General features: G+C 33.5%; 1 protein-coding gene across 1 annotated transcript; it reads right to left on the bottom strand.

Annotated features, from left to right (window-relative positions):
- Positions 1-1,011: 1,011 nt before the first annotated feature.
- Positions 1,012-16,983, bottom strand: LOC119192334 (the record flags this gene model as incomplete). Its single annotated transcript, XM_037446150.1, has 5 exons — positions 1,012-1,117; positions 6,017-6,181; positions 6,468-6,557; positions 14,808-14,938; positions 16,867-16,983. Coding segments are annotated over 5 exons (609 nt in total), but the record flags the coding sequence as incomplete, so codon positions are not given.
- Positions 16,984-20,415: the final 3,432 nt, after the last annotated feature.

A 20,415-nucleotide genomic window follows, 5' to 3' on the forward strand; every position in this document is an offset into this window, starting at 1 on the left:
CTTTTACCATATCATTATTAAACTTAATTACATGTGAATTTCACAATACAGGTATATACTCCACTGTCGTTCCAATAATCTCTCCATATTATTTTACAAAGACATTCCATACTCAAACTGCTATTAAAACAAACTCCACAATGTACGAAGGTTGCAACTTAATTATGAATATGCGCACACACTGCAGTAATTCCACACACAAAAAGAAATCTTGTAGCATAAAAGATTCCAAGAAATTTTAACACTAACATAATGTTTATATAATCCAACAAAATGCCAGCAAAGGATTGGGATAATCCTTTGCTGGCAATAATATATAAAATAATATACAATAACCATACTTTTATTAGTTATAGAATTTATCAACCAATTTCTCTGGTATCCAATGTCACAAAGAACTTTGAACTCAAAATACGAAGATAAAACGTAACTCCAAGAATAGAGTCGTAAACGCGATTGGCTTAAATCGGCTATTGTTGGAAAAAAATACAACTGAAGCAATATTAGCCTCTTTGTCATATCAACTCCTTTTATTTGTTTGGGTTGTATGTGTCAAAGGTTTCATACGACCTAGACGACTTTGTTTATGTAAACAAGGGTAATTTTCGTGTTTATCTTTATGTTTTCATATACCTCGAAATACGGTGCGACTGATTTTTTTATTACAAATTAGCGATAATGTCGCCAATGAAGATTTTTGTTATTTTTTGACTTGGTTGAAGTTAGCGGATCGTTTTATGTTTAATTTAAAATATTTGTTTGAAAAAATTGATCCTAAAGTCGATTGGTAGGCGAAGCTTAAGTAAAGTACAGTGTAGGTGTCTGCTTCAATGCTTCTAAGCCACAAAGCTGGACCAACCTACAACTATGCCGCCCATAATCACATCATGGAACGTAACACACATGTCGAAAAGTGGATGCACTAGTTGCGCCTCTGCCTATCACTTTGAGAATGAAAAGCGTGAGTGTTTGTTTCAAGCTAGAAAAGACAAATGGAACCAATATACTCACGGTATTATAGAAGGCGGCCTCGGCAGAGAAACCACCAGCGACGACTGACGCGATTTGGTCCACATTATAATTCTGCGGCCAACCCGCGTTATCTTCTATTACCGATCTGAAATAAAATCACATCATTACTTAAATTAATTGCTGTCTAATTTTAATAATCGTGTAGAAGTGCCTTGTTATCCAATCTTTCTTTTTATCGCTTTGAATGATGAGACGAGGTTGCCCTTCTCCTGATGGTAAGCGATACGGCCGCCCATAAACAGTAAAAGCACCATCAATACCTTAAATTACAAAATATTGTTTGGTATTCTACTGCGCTTGCCATCCTGAGACATGGATGTTAAATTTTATTATATCGAGTAATTACACTGGTTACAATGTTCTTCAAACCGGAACACAACAGTGATTACACACTGTTACTCAGCGGCAGAAAGACATTGCGGTGGTACCTATATATGCGGACTCTCACATAGCACCTAGCAACAGTAAATCCATCTGTTCATTAGCAAATTAAAATCATTTATTAACTGATTTACACTTTAGACTAACAAACACAAAAGAAGATTCAAAAGGCATAAGAGAGGTATATACGTAGTTGGTAGATCTTAATCTAATTGAAGAGGTTTATTCCAGTTATTTTGTGGTAAATATTACCGTTTGATTCCTATACCAAAGTTTACTGATAGCTCCACAAATTACACAGAGTACTTTGGCGTGGAAGCAAATATCGAGCAAATAATCTCTGCTTTCGTAATATGAAACGAATTGCAAAGAGATTTCAGAAACATGGGTAAATCGAAGCGATGCAACTTGGAAAACTAAAGCTCATATTTCGAAGCAAAATAGTTAGTTCTGAGAAATTGCTAATTGTTCAGGAAGGCAGGAAGGAAAGAAGAAAATATGTACATTATTGCATCAAAACCGTTTACGGATGTTATCGGGGTTACTTATATTATTATTTTCTCCCGACGTTTTGAAGAATTTGCAGCTTACAATTAAATTTAAAAAAAAATGGACTTAGATATTGTAACTAACTTTTCGGATCACCACATTAGTCCGCCCCGTGACCACGATGGTTGCAAAAACTTCAAAACGTCGGGAGAAAATAATAATATAAATAACCCCGATAATATCTGTAAATAGTTTTATTTCAATGTTTAACATTCGCGTAAACATAAGAAATAACTATATGTACATCAGTTGTATATTGTAGTGTCTAATTTTGTATCTGTTTACTGATGGATTGTAACCTTTTTGAAGATTATCCAGGCTTTCAACTCTGGACAGATTTGAGTTTAAAACATTTGAGTGTTAGTAAACCCTTTTGAATTTAGAAACAATCGAAACCTTCATTTGGAATTAGTGCATAATTTGTAAATAGTATAAATTATTTACAACTTTATATTCTGTGACTGCATTTACATAGAGTTTTATATTAATTATTTACTTCAAAGACATGTCACGCTCAAAGAGACCATCGCACAACACGATCAAGAATTTTATGGAGATTATACCCAACAGGAACGTGGTCAAACGATTCTGTAACTTATTTCAAAACGATGAAATCAAAATATCACGAAGTTATAAAAATTTCGGATATTTTTTACGACTTACCCTTTATTAATTTTTTATTACACTTAATATACAAATGTATAATGGCGGACTTAATGCTATAGGCATTCTTTTCCAGTCAACCTTTTGGTGCAGATATATATATATATATATATATATATATATATATATATATATATATATATATATATATATATATATATATATATATATATATATATCCATCTACCTTTTCAATTATAAAGAAGTAAAACAAAAAACAATAACTATTATTTAAAAAACTCATGATATGCTTGCCATTTTCAATAATATTTCCTAATTTAGTGAAACTAATAATAATCTGCTAAACAAGAAACATTATGCACACACACCATAATTGTAACCCGGCCACAAAACTTATCACACCCTCGGCAACTCTATAAACTGCGGTTATGTGGTTTCTATACGTCGTATAATATCACACTCCGAAAGGGTCTACAAGCCTCTATGCAAATTGAAAACGTAATTCAGTAAGCAAGCTTTGTTCTTGTATGGTATATTTGCTGTTTGTTAGATAAATTTAAATTTATAACACTCAGATTGATAGAAGCTAAAGAATTCTTTTAATATTAAGACATACAAATATGTATTTACAGGTGTAATAATACATAATTCCAGATGAAAAACTCTAAAAATGCGTAGGCACTATTTCTAATTGCTACTACAAAATGGTCTAGTATGTAGATTGTGGTTGTACGTAGAAAACAATGCTTAAAACACGTGAATTTCGTTAAACTAAGAGATAATATTGCCCAGGTTTCGCTGTCAATTAAATGATATTAAAGATCAAAAAAAGGTTATTTCTACCATTCTCGAGTTGTTAGCTGTAGATTTATTCCCTATAGAAATGGCTATAACCCTAAAATAAGTTGAAAAGGTAACTCGCTTGGGACATTTCCAGACGACTGAAGGCTGTCGGTTACATAAAAAGTTACATGAACGTTTTACGTGTTTAAATATTGTACTTGACATGAAAATGTATATCCTGAAATGAAGACTTGATGAAAAAATAAGAGGCGTCCAGAATTCATTAGCTGTCCTCATTTGATAGTATTACTATTTTGTTGTAAATTGTGTAGATAGGTTTCTTCTTTGTTTCTTCTATTCATTTTGCCTTTAGTCTTAGGAATCTTGAAAACGTCATTAAAATTTAAACCTTTACTTAACAGGAAAATATATCAATGGGTTTTCTGTAAATGTCCACAAATTATTTGGCATTCTTTTTAAATTACATAATTAAATTTATTTTTAGTTAGTATTTTTTTATCTTGTAATTTAGTTTAGTTGCTTATACCTGTAATGGACATACATATCAGCCACTAACGATTACAGTATCATTAGATGTTTTAAAATTTATATATTATGTACATATATGTTGTTGGTGTACCATAGAAATAAATAACGTACATGTGACTAACTTTCCAAACGAGCTTACAATAAAACGATCTCAAGCGTGCCTAACTCCGACCGAAAATTAAAAACACAATACTTTAAACAAAGGGAAATAAAATGCTCCCAACGCTCCATTATGCGAGGAACGCTCGTTAATATTTTATTTGCGAAAACATCGAAAACACTCAAGTTAAATCAATTAGAGTATAGATAAAGGTTCCGTGGCTATGTAAATTTTGCTGCTCTTCAACATTATGTCCACCATTTGCACCACAAACGAGCGATTGATTTCCCATCGAAGATATTTTCGGACGGTCATTTAAATCACATTAAATCGATCTTCGTTTAATGAATTCGATTAAGTTCAATCGATATACCTGTGGTATGTGGTAAGTTCGTGCTGTCACAAAGTTAAAGAAGTTCGTATTCCATATAATACGCTTCTTAATGAATATATTTTGTTGATCTGAAATGTCATCGTTGTGTTCGAATGTTTGGAGTAATGAAAGTTCAATAAATAAAGTGAAATAATTCTTTCAACGTCATATTATTTGTGTTTAGGTAAATAATGTGCCTAACAGTAAGTACCATGTAAACTAAATATAACATTGGACAAAGAAATTTGTTGGCTTTATCGAAGGTCAATAGTTTTGTATCTTTTATCCCAAAAGTATTCAAAATAACCTTCTGGAATTATACTAATATATAAAGCTGAAGAGTTTGTCTCTTAGTTTGAAACCGATTTATTTTTAACTATTAGGAAGCTATATTACTCTCGGGTGCTGTAGAATAATTTTTATCCCAGGAAACTACTTAACGCGGCGCAGCTGTTAGGGAAAAAACTTAGTAATCAATATAATTTTCCTATTTAATATTCAAAGTTTACTAGATACTTAATTCATAATATAAAGAAAACTCTAATTCTTACTTATTACTCTAAAATCTAAATTAATCAATAAAGAGATAACCAACCATAGACCTAGAAATTGATAATTATTCATATGAAATTATCTTAAATGCAGTAAAGAGACAATTGCCTTTCACAACAAAATCTACGAACCATTTACTCAAATACGATACCTATTAAGTTAAATGCATAAAATATCAGACAGAAATAAATACGTCCCTACTCCGTACCCACTGTAGCAAGAAGATAAAACGAAACAGACATTACAGCTTGGTCGCATCTCATAAAAATGAAGCGTCAAAATGATATTTCGTAGAGAAATATTTAAAATTGAAGTAAAAAATTAATGTTGAATGCAGAGATGGAAGAATTATACGATTTCGATTCAAGACTGTTGGTGTTATATGAGAAAGTGGAAATGAGATTTTGAATGACACAACATCTCCTTTTGATATTGATATTAGGATCAATGTATTCATACAGCTGGTAGAACTTTAGAATCTGGAATATAAATAAAATTATACAGTAAATGCGTGATCAGTAGCATTGGATTTGGCAGTCCTAGGGATAGCGAATAAGGCAATTATCCAGGGCCTAATGCTGCGAGGAGCCTCGCAATTGCAAGGGATACAAATAAAAATCATTTACCATTACCAGTAATCAAATAAAAAGGCGTCAGAGTAAGACGTCGCTATTCAGTAGGACTGGTACCCAAAAGACCTTACAAAATCAATTGATATATTGTATAATCTATATATATAAAAATGAATCCCTATTTCCCTCGGTCACGCCATCACGCGTGAACGGCTGGACCGATTTCACAATTTTTTTTGTTGTTGTGTTTGTTATTGTAAGGAAGTGGTTCTTATGAAAGAATAAATTCAAAAAATTGCGCGGAAATTAGAAAATTTTAGAAAACTTAACGAAAATATTAATTTTATATAACTGTCAATTGTTTAAAATAACTGTGAGCGATTGACAGAATGCGCGCTGCAAATTCATAGTTAAGACGAGACAACGTCTGTCAGGTCAACTAGTCTTTAATATTACCAAATATAAAACATTACCAAATCGTTATCGTTTATGTTCACTCACTGTGGCCACTCCATCCGGGTGAAGTCTTCGTCCTCAGGCATCCATGTATACCGCTTGGGGTCAGGTTGGCTGCACACCGACCGTGGACGTCGACGGAAGTATGAGCATTCCAGGTCGGCATCGTAGGCGCATAGCTCGGGCGGTGCCGGGGTGGGTTGGCCAAACCTTTAGACAAATGTTTGATGAGGATTGTGACTAGGCTTTCCCGGAGTAAAATCTACATTCAGTACTTCACCAGGACAATACTTTTATATTTGGGCTCGGTCTATCTATGTGTTAGACTTAATCCAAATTTGTTCAATGGTATTTGATTTTACATCCAACAAACATTCCAACTCAAAATATGCAAAGGTAGTAAAATTAATTTTGCTCATATGGATAATATTTTATAGCTTTATAATTCATTAAGTTATTATAAGGGCTCGCGGTTTATTGAAATAAGTTATATTACCTGGGATACCGCTGTATGGGTGCATAATCGGTGTTGAGATTCTCATCTGAGGGCACACGTCGGCGGACGCACACGGATAGAAATGATGCTCTGAAACAAATAATTAAGATTCAATTTACGTTGAAACATGATTCACCTTAACTTTCACATTAAGTTATATATTTGTTTCAAATAACACAAGGAACGACAAAAATAAATTTGACGTTAAATATTTTTTAAAAAGATCAGCAACTACGAAACACCCAATTCAGTTAATTGAGACTGTTGGTAGCTCTCTCAGATGTGAGAGTCCGCCTGGGTAAGTACCACGGCAATGTTTATTTCTGCCGCCAAGCAGCAGTGTGTAGTTACTGTTGTGTTCCGGTTTGAAGAACACTGTAGCCAGCGTAACTACTGGACGTAATAAGACTTAACATGGCGAGCGCAGGGGAAAACAAAATAATAATTTGTAATTTAAGGTGCTGGATTGTGTTTCTACTATTTATAGGCGGTCGTGTAGTCTTGTCCTTCAAAGCAATAAAAAATATACACGACTAAATATTTCTTTAAACTTATATTCCCAGAATCCAATGACCAACACGAAACACTCAAATCTTTATGTCCTCCAGTACTAACACAAATTATAAACCACTCTACAAATTTAAAAATATTTTTTAAATCTCATCAAACCCTTTAGTCAATTCACAGAAGTGTCTAATTCATCTCAACAGACATTTCTACGTATTTCACCTACCGAATGGAAAAAATTAAATCCAGACCGTAAGCTCGTAGGCTGAATGGAAATGGGAACGTGGATTTACACAAATGAGAAACAAGATTAAGTAGGTACGAAATTAGGTCATGTAATAGAATTTTTTTATGTTTATTTGTAAAATTATGACAGGGTAATTTAAATGAGGTTTTATATAACTTATTCAGAAATTATGCTTAGAGATAGAATAGAAACTATACATTATTTATTTGTATATAATAGAAGAAATTAATTTGGTTTTTAGACAGATTATCACCTTCCAACCAAGCAAAAATATGACTAAAATCAAAATATATTCAGTAGCAGAATGTTAGAGTTAGGAAGTAGGTAAATGATAATAATATATTAACTTCAATTTAATCGACGATAGCCTAATTGGGTGTGTAACGGACTACCGATACGAATGCTCGCAGGTTTCAAATCCCAAGGGTACACACCACTGACTTTTCTAAAATTATGTGTGTATTCTTTGTGAATTATCGCTCGCTTTAATGGTAAAGGAAAACATCGTGAGAAAACCTGCATACCTGAGAAGTTCCCTCTAGGAATTTTAAGGTTGTGTGAAGTCTACCAATCCGCACTAGGCCAGCGTGGTGGACTAAGGCCTAATCCCTCTCAGTAGTAGAGGAGGCCCGTGCCCAACAGTGGGAAAGTATATAATACAGGGCTGATATTATAATTCATTATATAACTTCAAATTACTTCTTACTAATATTATAAAGTTTGTGAAAATGTTTGGATGTTTGTGAGAGGTAAACGCAAAAACAATTAAAGGGAATTGAATGAAACTTTGCCTACGGGTAGACCGTGTCCTTGGTTAACACATAGGATTTTTATTCCGTACTCCCAAGGGAAATTAAGAGTTTTACTCTGATTTTTTAAATAGATGGCACTGGCATCATACAGTTTTTTAGGGACTTTTGTAGCGGGAAATACTTGACGCGAGTAAAGTCACGAACAATACCTAGTTATTAATAATAATATACAAGGTCATTTTGACTTTGCGTTACTAAATGAAACCACATACTCCTCTTCAGCTTTGCTGACATTGTGCCAAAAAATCATCCATTAATAACGAATATTTTCACCAAAAATCCTGGTTTTAGTTTTCAGATTTTTTTATCATTTAGTAGTTTAATGCGAATATGGCGTGTATTTCTGACTGAAAGTATAATGATGCCATTTCAATGAATTCTCTTAGAGTAGTAGTAGTGGCATTAGAGCGCGTAAAATTAAAATTACTTTTTATTAATATTTATTTTGTCCGAAACTGATACTTTTTTATTTTATTACTACGGCTCAAGTAACTTATTGTGAAGTGTTGTTTCTAAGTAGATAAGTATGTGGTTTCATTTAGTAACGCGATGTCAAAATGACCTTGTATATTTCTCTTTCATAAATATTTTTTGAAATTTATTTTCAAGTGTCTTGATTTTTTCTTCCTTACACCAAATTACAACTTAAAAATGTAGCAGCACAAGTCGTATAAGGATATAAAGGCCGGACACACTAGATTGACGCACATTCATTCCTATTACAGTGGAAATAAGATTACAAGGGAGCAGAATAATAAAATGGCCAATTTGTTACTTTTACTTTTCCCCAGCGGTGCTCAGTTTATCTCTAAATCAATTTAGGTGGCCACTAATTTGAAATAATCTTTCTGTTTTCCTATTAAAAGCTATTTCGTTATAGGAAAGGAATTTATTGACTGTATTAAGTCAGAAAGTGAATTAAATTACATCTACCGTATAATATTTTTCGATGATTATATTTATTGTATTTATAATTTCAATTGAATTACTATTTGCTTGCCTTTCCTTTTACTTAGCTGTGAATATTTACTTAATGCCATAAATAACGTCTATGTTATAGTATTATATGCTTTAAATTATTTCTCTAAAGTACAAAATACTTCACCAGTTCTTCAGAAAGGTGTATTCGCTTCTGGCTCATTTGGCCGTGACAATAAAAAAATCATCGTTCTTGGTTTCATAAAAGATCTTACCATAAGTCTTAACACAGATCACACATAATATTAAGGTTTAAGAAGAGCTTTATTTTTTTATTAAGAATTGCATAACCATTAATATTGTAACTATACAGTATTTACATAATATTGACATACTCTATATAATGTATAAACATCGAAAATATAATTTGTAGGTTTTCATCTCTGTGTGAAATAGTACACCGGTATAATAATTTCAAAGGTTACTTGTGAATTTCAGGTAGTATCAAATAATCCAATAAGATACGAATAATATTTTCTAGTGGAAAGGGATTTGCTATTTTATATATTCCTCGGATTTATTTGTTGTTATAGAATTGGATTATTACGTATATTATTTAACTAGCTTTTGCCCGCGGCTCCGCCCGCGTTATAAAGTTTTCCAGGCTAAAGTTTTCCGTTATAAAAGTAGTAGTTTCCCGGGAGCCTATGTTCTTCCCAGAGACTCAAACTGTCTCCATACCAAATTTCATCTTAATACGTTGGGTAGTTTTTGAGTTGAACACGTTCAGGCAGACAGATGCAGCGGGGGACTTTGTTTTATAATATATTTTTTAGAACTTTTTAAGAGGAACAATCCCGTCATACATCATTGTTGCATAACTTTAACCGTTTACGCAACGCACGCAACGGAAGCTCTCAAAACTAATATTTTTCCTCGATTTGCAACATGTTTCATTACTGTTCCGCTCCTATTGGTCATAGCGTGATGATATATAGCCTATAGCGCTCCACAAATAAAGGGCTATCCAACACAAAACGAATTTTTCAGTTGAAACCGGTAGTTCCTGAGATTAGACATTACTGCTCCGCTCCTATTGGTCATAGCGTGATGATATATAACTTTGAGCACTCCACAAACAAAGGACTATTCAACACAAAAATATTTTTTTAGTTTGAATCGGTAGTTTCTGAGATTAGCCATTACTGCTCTGCTCCTATTGGGTATAGCGTGATGATATATAACCTATAGCACTCCACGAACAAAAGGCTATCCAACGCAAAAATAATTTTTCTGTTGGGACCGGTAGTTCCTGAGTTTAGCCATTACTGCTCCGCTCCTATTGGGTATAGCGTGATGATATATAGCCTATAGCACTCCACAAACAAAGGGCTATCCAACACAAAAAGAATTTTTCAGTTCGAACCGGTAGTTCCTGAGATAAGACAATACTGCTCCGCTCCTATTGGGTATAGCGTGATGATATATAGCCGATAGCACTCCACGAACAAAGGGCTATCCAACACAAAAGAATTTTTCAGTTCGAACCGGTAGTTCCTGAGATAAGACATTACTGCTCCGCTCCTATTGGGTATAGCGTGATGATATATAGCCTATAGCACTCCACGAACAAAGGGCTATCCAACGCAAAAAGAATTTTTCGGTTTGGACCGGTAGTCCCTGAGATTAGCGCGTTCAAACAAACAAACAAACAAACAAACTCTTCAGCTTTATATAATAGTATAGATTTATTGTGAGTTTAAAAACACAAACGTATAAATGTTATCGCTCCTAATTTCATTTGAATTATTTAATATTAATATTGGGTCATATAAATATAAAATAAATTGTGCCGACATCAAATTCACTGTACTTGCATTCGTAACTCGGACAGTGTGTGAAGTTGGTCTCCTTTTGTCAGATTTCAACTTAGCTTGAACTAAATTATATATTATTTATACTTTACCTAGAATTGAAAATAAATTTTTCTTTAAAAATAATACAATGTTTCCTATAATTACTGTTGATAAAATCTTTTTTATACTAAACAATACAAGTACCTGATTAGTGCAATAATTCAATCAGTTGTTAAAACAAGGACAATAATTGACTAAAGCAATTAACTTTATAATAAATACAAAGAATTCTCAACAAACTTGAGATCTCAAAAATCACTAATAATTATGGAAACGGAAACATGTTACTTGAAGCAGAGGAAACGAAAGTTAATTTTTGCAACTTATTTCTTAAGCAACCAGGGAACAATATTTTCTTTGGTATACGTGAAATGCTGATAGCAAAAGTTTGCTCATACCTTATGCATGGAAACAACCTGGGTAATAGCCGAATTGGGGATTGTCAAGAAAGTAATATAAGGGAAGCTCAATTTCGGTCACACAAAGTATTCAACCGTTTTATGAACGTTTCGCAATTTTTCCGCTTTAATAGGTGAGCGGTTTCGAGGAATCATGAATGAAATGCCTCAATGGGCTGAGGAGGCTCAAACGGCTGAGGCACAGAAGAAAAGAAAGGATTCTCAGTATTTTTTTTCTAGTATCTGGGGAAATGTGTCAACCGGCTCCAGTGTTTCAACTAGTATTAGCGAAACCACAATATTAATTATAAAATGTAGGCTATGTACTCCGTCGACCAGGATAAAGACAAGGGATTTTAAACTCTCCTAAGATATCTTTAAGAAGTAATATCAAACGACCTGACTGATATTAAGTGTATAAATAACGCAAAGTAATATTTTAGTAATCTTTTAATACCCAATTTCTTATTACGGCATTTCCGTCTTCAGGTTTAACGATATCCGGCATTAATAAAGTCTTAAATAAATTACAAAGGCTCCCTCGTTGCCCTTTATTGAATTACCTCCTAGATATTAGCAAACGTTTCGACATTCGTTTGCGCTAATTCAAGTACACCCTGATTAATGTATGCAAACTACCAAAACGGGGTTTGACTTATTTTAATAATAATTTATCTATCTTGAGGCAAATACATTATAATTATATTTATGTATACACTATCAAAAGAACATGAGTAAAGATATTGTTACGTTTTATAAATAGAAAATTATAGTCAAAGTATTGAAATATGACTTCAATACTTTTACAGAGTTACCCAATTAACGTAGGCATACTTTAGCGAAAAGCGATTTTTGTTATATCCAGTACTAGATATTTCAATTATGACTTCAATTTTATGACTGGCGAACCTAAATTTATGTAGGACTACTTTAGCGAAAAGCAAAAAGAAAAAGTATTTTGTGATATCCAATACTAGATTTTACATCTTCATAATTTCCACTAAAAACAACATATCTTTAGATAGGACATTAAAAATTGCTACAACTGTATTCCGCGTGGAATAAATACCAAAATACATTGTATTTTTGGTTTTCAAAGTGGTTCTAGTCAACACGCTTCAAACATCTACAAAGTCCTTGCCAAGAGTTGCAAATATTGACGCAATTGCAATAAAAGCTATTTACTTTGGGTCTCATCTTACAAACACTAACAAATCAGCTTTATGCATTTAAATACCTTTTTCTTTATTTCTAGTGTCATGGTTTTCTTTAACTTATTCTAGATATTTGAGAATAACCGAATGAAAAATATCAGTATACATTTTCGTACTGGTTTTGTTAAAAATGATTGTTGGTGCTTGTTATAATACATATTATGTATATAGATATGAGATACCGTATTGTTTTTCTAGTATATGCAGGGCGAAAAGTGGGTGACCAGTTGTGCCTCTGCTTAGGCCTTCGGGGATAAAAGGCGTGAGTGTGTGTGTATAGTATAAGCTTTGGCGTGCAGAGTAATTTTTTATTAACCGACTTCAAGAAAAGAAGGAGGTTTCAATTCGACTGCATGTTTTTTTGTGTGTGTTTGTTCCGCGATTATTTAAATGTTCAGCTCACTTACAATGTCCAAAAAAATGCAAATCGTAAGTCGTTATGTGTGGTCGATAGACCAATGCGTCAGTCACGTGTTAGTCTCTCAACCAACCACAATAAAACGACATGCAGTCGTGTTATGTTTTTTGACACATTCTAAGTGGGATATTACTTTTGTTTATGCCATATAGTTTCATATTAGACAAACTATTATTATTAACGCAATAATTATGTGAATTTATTAAAAAGTACCTATAATGCAAATATATTTAAATTCATTTTCGCATACCGACCTACTTATTTCCATTGTTCTATCAGTTAATGATATGTGATTCCAATTTCACATCATTGTTACTTGTTTTTGACTAAAATATGAATTAGGTTATTCATAACGATCGAATGTAAACGGAATACAATAATTGTCAACAAAATAATATGTTTTGTTTAATGCAATGTTAATGTTTGGTTATTTGTTAAACAATTTACATAGTAAAGTATTTGTATTCGGTAGTAATAAAATGTGTATGGAAGTTACATAAGGCGACACGCAGATTCTGTCATCTTGGGCCTTATTCTCTATCCCGCACGTTATTTTGACAGTGAGTAACAAGCACGTAACACAACGCATCATGTTTAGGACTATAGAAATTTGGCTTACAGAATACCATTCCACGCACATTTCTCGAAGATAACATGACACGGCCGCGTTACGCGTTTACACTATCGTACAGAATAAGGGCCCTTGTTGTCGAGAAATACAATACTATAACTGACATTTGCTGAAGCAACATCTCAATATTGGCTTGATAATGTCTGTGCAAAACATATTTCTTCGTGACAATTAAATGTACAAAATAAAACATTACCTAAAGCTCTTTTCTGTAAAAATAAAAAAATACAATTTGTAGCGCGCCACCATAGTGTACGGAGGCATCACGTGTCATCAACTCTCCTACCCCGTTCGAAAGCTTACGAATTGCGCCAGCGCTCATCGCCCGCGATCCCTTAGTGCCCTAATAGCCCTCTCCCAGGGTGGAAGGACGCGCGAGTGCGGCTCGTACACTTGAGCCTATCCTTTTTTTATTTATTACTTAATGCTGTAGTGTTCTGTGTATTAAAAGTCATATTTGGAACTCAGTATGTTGGCATTATTTTCCCTGTCCGAACGAGGCATTCAAACAATACACCCAAGCGATAAATTTGTATAATGAAAATCTTGGATAATTCTTAAAATATTAAATTGGCTTTCGCTGGTATAACCTTACTATATTAATCCGACTGATCCATTCCAATTAAGATTTTAACCTTATACTTCGCTCTTCGGATAAATCTTTGTAAGTCATCATTTTAATTGTTTCGTTGGATTAACTTCAGTGTTTGTGGATGGTTTATTTGCTTCTAATATATTTGTCTAAGTTAGAGTAACTAATTGAGTTTAATAATCGAGGCATTATATTCATATTAATAGAAACTATTCCAACTATGATCCATAATTGATGCACTCTTTAAACTGCCTTATCTAACTTTCGTTTTTCGAGAACTGCATTTTTTTTCCACTAAATTGAAATGCTAATTTTTATAAAGTTTATTAATTTTTTTTAATTAGTATTTCAAATTTTGTATTCTAGATACTGTTATTTTTTAGTTAATAGATCTGAAAATAAAGATATGCGAAGTCTGCAAATCCGCACTAGGTCAGTGTGATGGATTAGGCCCTAATCCCTCTCAGTAGTAGAGGAAGTCCGCGTTCTGTAGTGGGACGGTATGTAATACAGGGCTGATATAATTATTATTATCTTCAAGGTTTAAAACTTCTCCCATTTCTGGTTCTTCAATTGGCAAAACAGCTTTGATAATTTATTGTTTATTATTACGATAAATAGGTTTGAAGAATGTTATATCATCCAAGTTTACATTCTTTCCACCAATTCTATTAAAAATATACCTACCTATTGGCTCTCGAACAGGGGCTCTCGATGTGATATTGGGAGAGACATCCGAGGAATTTATCCTTCTTGGACTTCTCCAATTCCAGCAGATCCAGTTGTTTGTTGTTGATGCAGTATTGTTCTCGGAATTCCTGCGAAACGACAAGCAATTAAAGTTTCCATACAATAGAAAGTAACAAAGCTATACAAATTATCCGAAGTAATATAATAATACGAACAGAGGTTCATGGAACTGATTTATGTTTATTATAATTTCTGTGTAGATTTTTTTACATTAGAATAATATCAAGGTGCTAGTGGTACGGTATATTTTATATCCGCCCGGATGGCGACCACCGTACACAAGGTGTTAAAACCCGCCATAGTGGCACAGGTAAGTGTGTCGCGTTCCGAGATCAACCTGTGTATATCCGGTTCCAACAGGCCGGCATAATTGTGTCGACTGCCGAGGGGTAATCATTTCTCGTCAGTCGACATTCTTTTGGACCCCACTTCACTTACCATTACGTGTAGTAGGGTCACTTTAAAGTGTCCGCAAAAAAAGCAAGTATAATTAAAGATACATGGAATTCATATAAAAGTTATAATAACTTATTGTCCATGAGTATTTGATAAAACTCATTCAAACATAAAAAAACGTATAATAATATAATATATTAAAATGTATTTGCGGAGTCTTCGAAAATTTTCTTTCTTCAGCATCATTCCGACAGAATTATAAAATTTTACATTTCGAAACGTCGATGCCCCAATATGTTTCAAGATTAACTTTTCACAGCGTACGCCCAAATGGTTTTATCAGCTGTTCGCAGACCATTTAGCTTGCATTGTAAAACGCTATGAACTTTGACGACATTTAAAATATTTTTTGTATATTTATTATTGTTTGTACTTCCACTAGTATTTAATTCTGCTTCGATGAATACAAAACGTATATTTTCAGCTATAAACACTTACTCCAATTGATATGAACAGAAGCAATTATCAATATTGAAAGTGATTATAGCTCTCTCCATCAAATTCTATCAATGCGTAATGTAATCTCCTATCGATCCTTCATACTATCATCATCAACATTGGCATCATTTATCATATCCATTTTCGATACGCACACCTGTACTCATCAAATTTATTATGTACTGGCGCCTACTCTCTCTTACAGCCGCGTGAATGTATTTCTAGGACAAACAGATATTTTACTCAAGGACTGTGGGGATTTTCTATAAATGAAGGAAATTTTTGGATCGGAATTTTATTTAATTTTTTTTATTTCTGTTCCCCTCCGTGACCTCGAAGGCTGCAAAGTCTTTAAAACGTCGGGGAAAACTAAAATATTAAAACCGCGATAAAATCCGAAAAGTAGTTTTATTTTAACACATGTTTTAGGAATCAGACCATTAGAACCTGACTGTGTCAAAATGCATAACTATGATCTACGTGTTCGTAATTACATTAATAATTTCAGGAAACATTCACAATTTTTATAATTCGATATATGATTTTGGTTTCAATTTCACAACTCGTGAAACTATAAAAAAAATATATTTTTATTTACATTACTCCTTAGTGCTATAGACTAGTTTTTATCCCAGAAATATATTTATCTAGGAAAAACTTTTACGCGGGTGGAGGTGTAGGCAATAAGCTAGTAAAATAAAAAATCTTTTTATCATTATATTATTTTTTCCAATAAATTCAAGTTTTCAGTGTTAGAATTCCAAGTATTCGTGACTTGGCACAGCCCTGAAGCAACACGCCTATAAGAAGCTTAAGTTTATCGTTCCCCGTTCATAAAATGCGAAAGATATTGAAACTTAACTCAAGAATTATATATAACAGAATTTAATATCGAGGATATGAAATGTTCAATATAATATCAATTAGGTTTAAAGCGTATATGTTAATATATTCTCTACCTATTTACAAAACAATTCCTATTCTTACTGACTGCACTCTCAAGACAATGCTGAAGGAGGCCTACTCGCAAATTTTTGAAAAAGACTACCGATAATGACGGTGATAATGATGATATTGATGTTTGTAATGATGCTGCACTCACCTGCTTTGAGTACATGGTAGTCTTACTGGCTGGACGTTCGTCGCTGGCCCTCTGCCACTTTCTGCCCGCGTTTTCATCCTCTGACTCGTATCCTTTCGCCGAATGTGCTATGTCCGCCTGTAACAATCATAAACGTTAATAGTGTTTTGGTATGGGTTTCTTAATAATAATAATATCAGTCCTGTATTATATACTGTCCCACGGGCAATCCCAAGGGCATACACCTCTGACTTTTCTAAAAAAATATGTGTGCATTCTTTGTGCACGGGCCTCCTCTACTACTTAGGGGGTTTGGGCCTTAGTCCACCACGCTGGCCCAGTGCGGATTGGTAGACCTCACACACCCTCGAAATTCATATAGAGAATTTCTCAGGCATGCAGGTTTCCTCACGATGTTTTCCTTCACCGTTAAAGCAAGCGATAATTCACAAAGAATACACACATATTTTTTTAGAAAAGTCAGAAGTGTGTGCCCTTGGGATTTGAACCTGCGGACATTCGTCTCGACAATCCGTTCCACAACCAGCTAGGCTGTCGCCTTTCACTGGGTTTCTTATTTTAATAATAAACAAAACCTTTTGGAAGCTTGAATTTTATTCAACACGACACGGCTACATAGATTTAGGGAGGCCGAAAAGAGAAAGAGGAAAAGCTACAATGACAATCACTGAATAACATAGATAAAGAATAGGGATGTGTGTAAATTTATAATGCCTTCCAACAAATAGAAGTATTAAGTATTATGTAATGCATGAAAAGATTAGTGAAGGTGGAGGAAGCGTGAGAAATATGCCAGAATCGTGCAAAGTGGCAATCCATAGTCTCCTGCCTAGCCCTATGGGATAGATGTGTGATACTATATATGTATGTATGTAATTATGTTTAAACTATGGACCTATGTACCAACTTATAAACTACTTTTAAGATTTCTTCCTAACCGAATTTCGGCCACGGCGGCCAATCTTAACACAGATCAGCCAAGTACACAGGAGATATTAAAGTGCACAAGTGTATGCGCAATACACAGGTGCACTATTTAGTCTCTCACTCCCATATTCCGGTGAGACGGCAACCTGCCATGACCGGAGAGAGATCAAGCGAAGGACCGATAGCTTTACGTATTTCCGAAGCACGGGGACATCACACCACCAACTTCCTGGCTCCGGGCTTCGACTGAGTATTTCTTAAGATGGTCATAATTATTTTGGCACGAACCGGGATTCGAACCCAGAACTCTAGCGTGATAGTCGTACTCGCACCGCGTACAATCACAACTACGTGAAAAACCTTTGCAATTGTTAGTTAGAGTGTATTGTTAATGAAATATAGACGTATTAAATATTAATATAGACATTTCTTTGCTAACATTGCGATTGCTTGTCGAGTTTTACAATGAGGGAACGTAGTCCTTTCCTATTTTATCTTTCAAGTAATTTATACTTCAATTTATTTCATATAGTATTTGAAATTAGAGGTTTAGAGTTTAAAATAAAATAAAATGGTTTATTCATCACGTAGTCGAACATGTTGCGCTTATGATAAGTCAAGATACATGACAATATTAATCAAATTAATTATTACTTAATTAAATCGCTTATATAACTACAGACATTTTATATTGGACATAAAATAAATGAAAGAGTACAAAATGAACAAAGAAGACTGGGCTGGGAGGAAAGAAAAGACAGTTTTAGCCACCGTTTAGACTAATGTTTCTTTTAGAGATAATGTTAAAGCGACTTTAACATCGAGGCTCTCAATTTCATGTATTTGTACTACAAATGTATTATTGTAAATATAAATGCCAGGAAATCCATAAAATAAAATTTATAATTAAAGAAAGAAAGAAAATATGTTTATTGCGGTAACTCACACTAAACATAAATTATATGTAAGTATTAACAGTAATTAAGACTAATTATAATAATTTAAAATAAAAGGAAAAAAATTAATAAAATAAAACGACAAGACTAAAAGCCTCACAGGTATAACCAGAAATGTATACCGTACCTATTGAACAGTTGTGTGAGTACGCAAGGGGTCCCATCTCAGCTGTATTAGTCTTAATATCAATATTAATGCATCTGATAATGTAAGGCATTCTAACGCCACTTGTTCAGCAATATAGCAATGTCGTTTCAGTAGAAAACATTGCTGAACAAGGTTGCAGGAAAACAACTACATTACATACATTACATTACATAACATCACGCATTTATCCCCGAAGGGTATGCAGAGGTGCAACTAGGGCACCCACTTTTCGCCAAGTATGTTCCGTCCCATGATGTGATAGGGGGCGAGCCTATCGCCATATCGGGCACAAATTCCAGACTCCGGGCTGATACTGAGCAGAAAAACCCAAATATCACTTTGCCCGACCCGGGATTCGAACCCAGGACCTCAAAGCGCTATTGTACCGGATATGCAATACAACTATGCCACCGAGGACAACAACTACAAGAATACAATAAAAATAAATTGTAGCAAATACAACACAATTTTTCAAAGTCATCTGCTTGTAAAACAAAACAAAACCCTTAAAAGTCGAAGTGACACAGAGGCAATCCATCAGGCCATAAAATCAATGCCACATCCTCTAAGGTGAGTTCGAGCCATAAAAGAAATTGAAACGAGCTAGGAAGATATATGGCATCAATGTTTTAACTGCTGGTATAGCTTCACCTTATGTTCAACTATATAATTTGATCAGGATTATGGATTGTAAAACATAGCCTCGTTTGATTGTTAATTAATATGAATAGGTATGGATGGAAATAAAATATTGTTTTCAGATGTACTATGTTGGAATTTATATTAAAGTCTTAATTTAGAGAGATTCAAATTATAGTTCATATGATAACAAATATACATATAAAAAGTATTAACGATATTAACACGATTACAATATCTTGAGGAAAACCAAGAAAATGATTAAATTGGACTATAAATTCCTAAAAGAATTTACCGCGTTTCATTTATTTAAAGAGCAATTTGAAGGCAAATTATAATTGTTGTTACTTTTTGTCATCTAGTAACCATGTTTAAATTTATATGAAAAGTCTAAATAATGAGATCTATTTTTTAATTTCATTCGAAAATACACTTTAAACACATGAATAGTTAAAAACTAATAATTATGTGACGTGGTTATATTTCCAGGAAAACAAGCAAAAGGCACAAAATTGAGGTAAAAAGTTACTAAGGGTTTCTATACAAAGCGCACTTAGGTAACGAACAAAGTTATAGAACACTATTCTCTTTGAGTTGTTAACAGGACTCGACTACACCGATGCTTAAGTACAAGACAACATTGTTTAATGCATATTAAGGCAACTTATGTACAAACTTGATAATATTTTAGTTCTACATTCTACAAAGGTTAATTTGATAGTAAATATTGTACATTATTTTGGGGTTCATTTATGAATTCAATTAGTCTAGCTAGTTGCAGTTCAATTTCATCAGTGACGTATTGTGCATTAGGTTTTTAATTTAATAAATGCAATTAAATACAAACCAATTTTCGTAAAAAATAATTATCGTTATGTA

The sequence above is a fragment of the Manduca sexta genome, unplaced genomic scaffold (assembly GCF_014839805.1).
Source record: "Manduca sexta isolate Smith_Timp_Sample1 unplaced genomic scaffold, JHU_Msex_v1.0 HiC_scaffold_2630, whole genome shotgun sequence".
NCBI classification, from domain to species: domain Eukaryota; kingdom Metazoa; phylum Arthropoda; class Insecta; order Lepidoptera; family Sphingidae; genus Manduca; species Manduca sexta.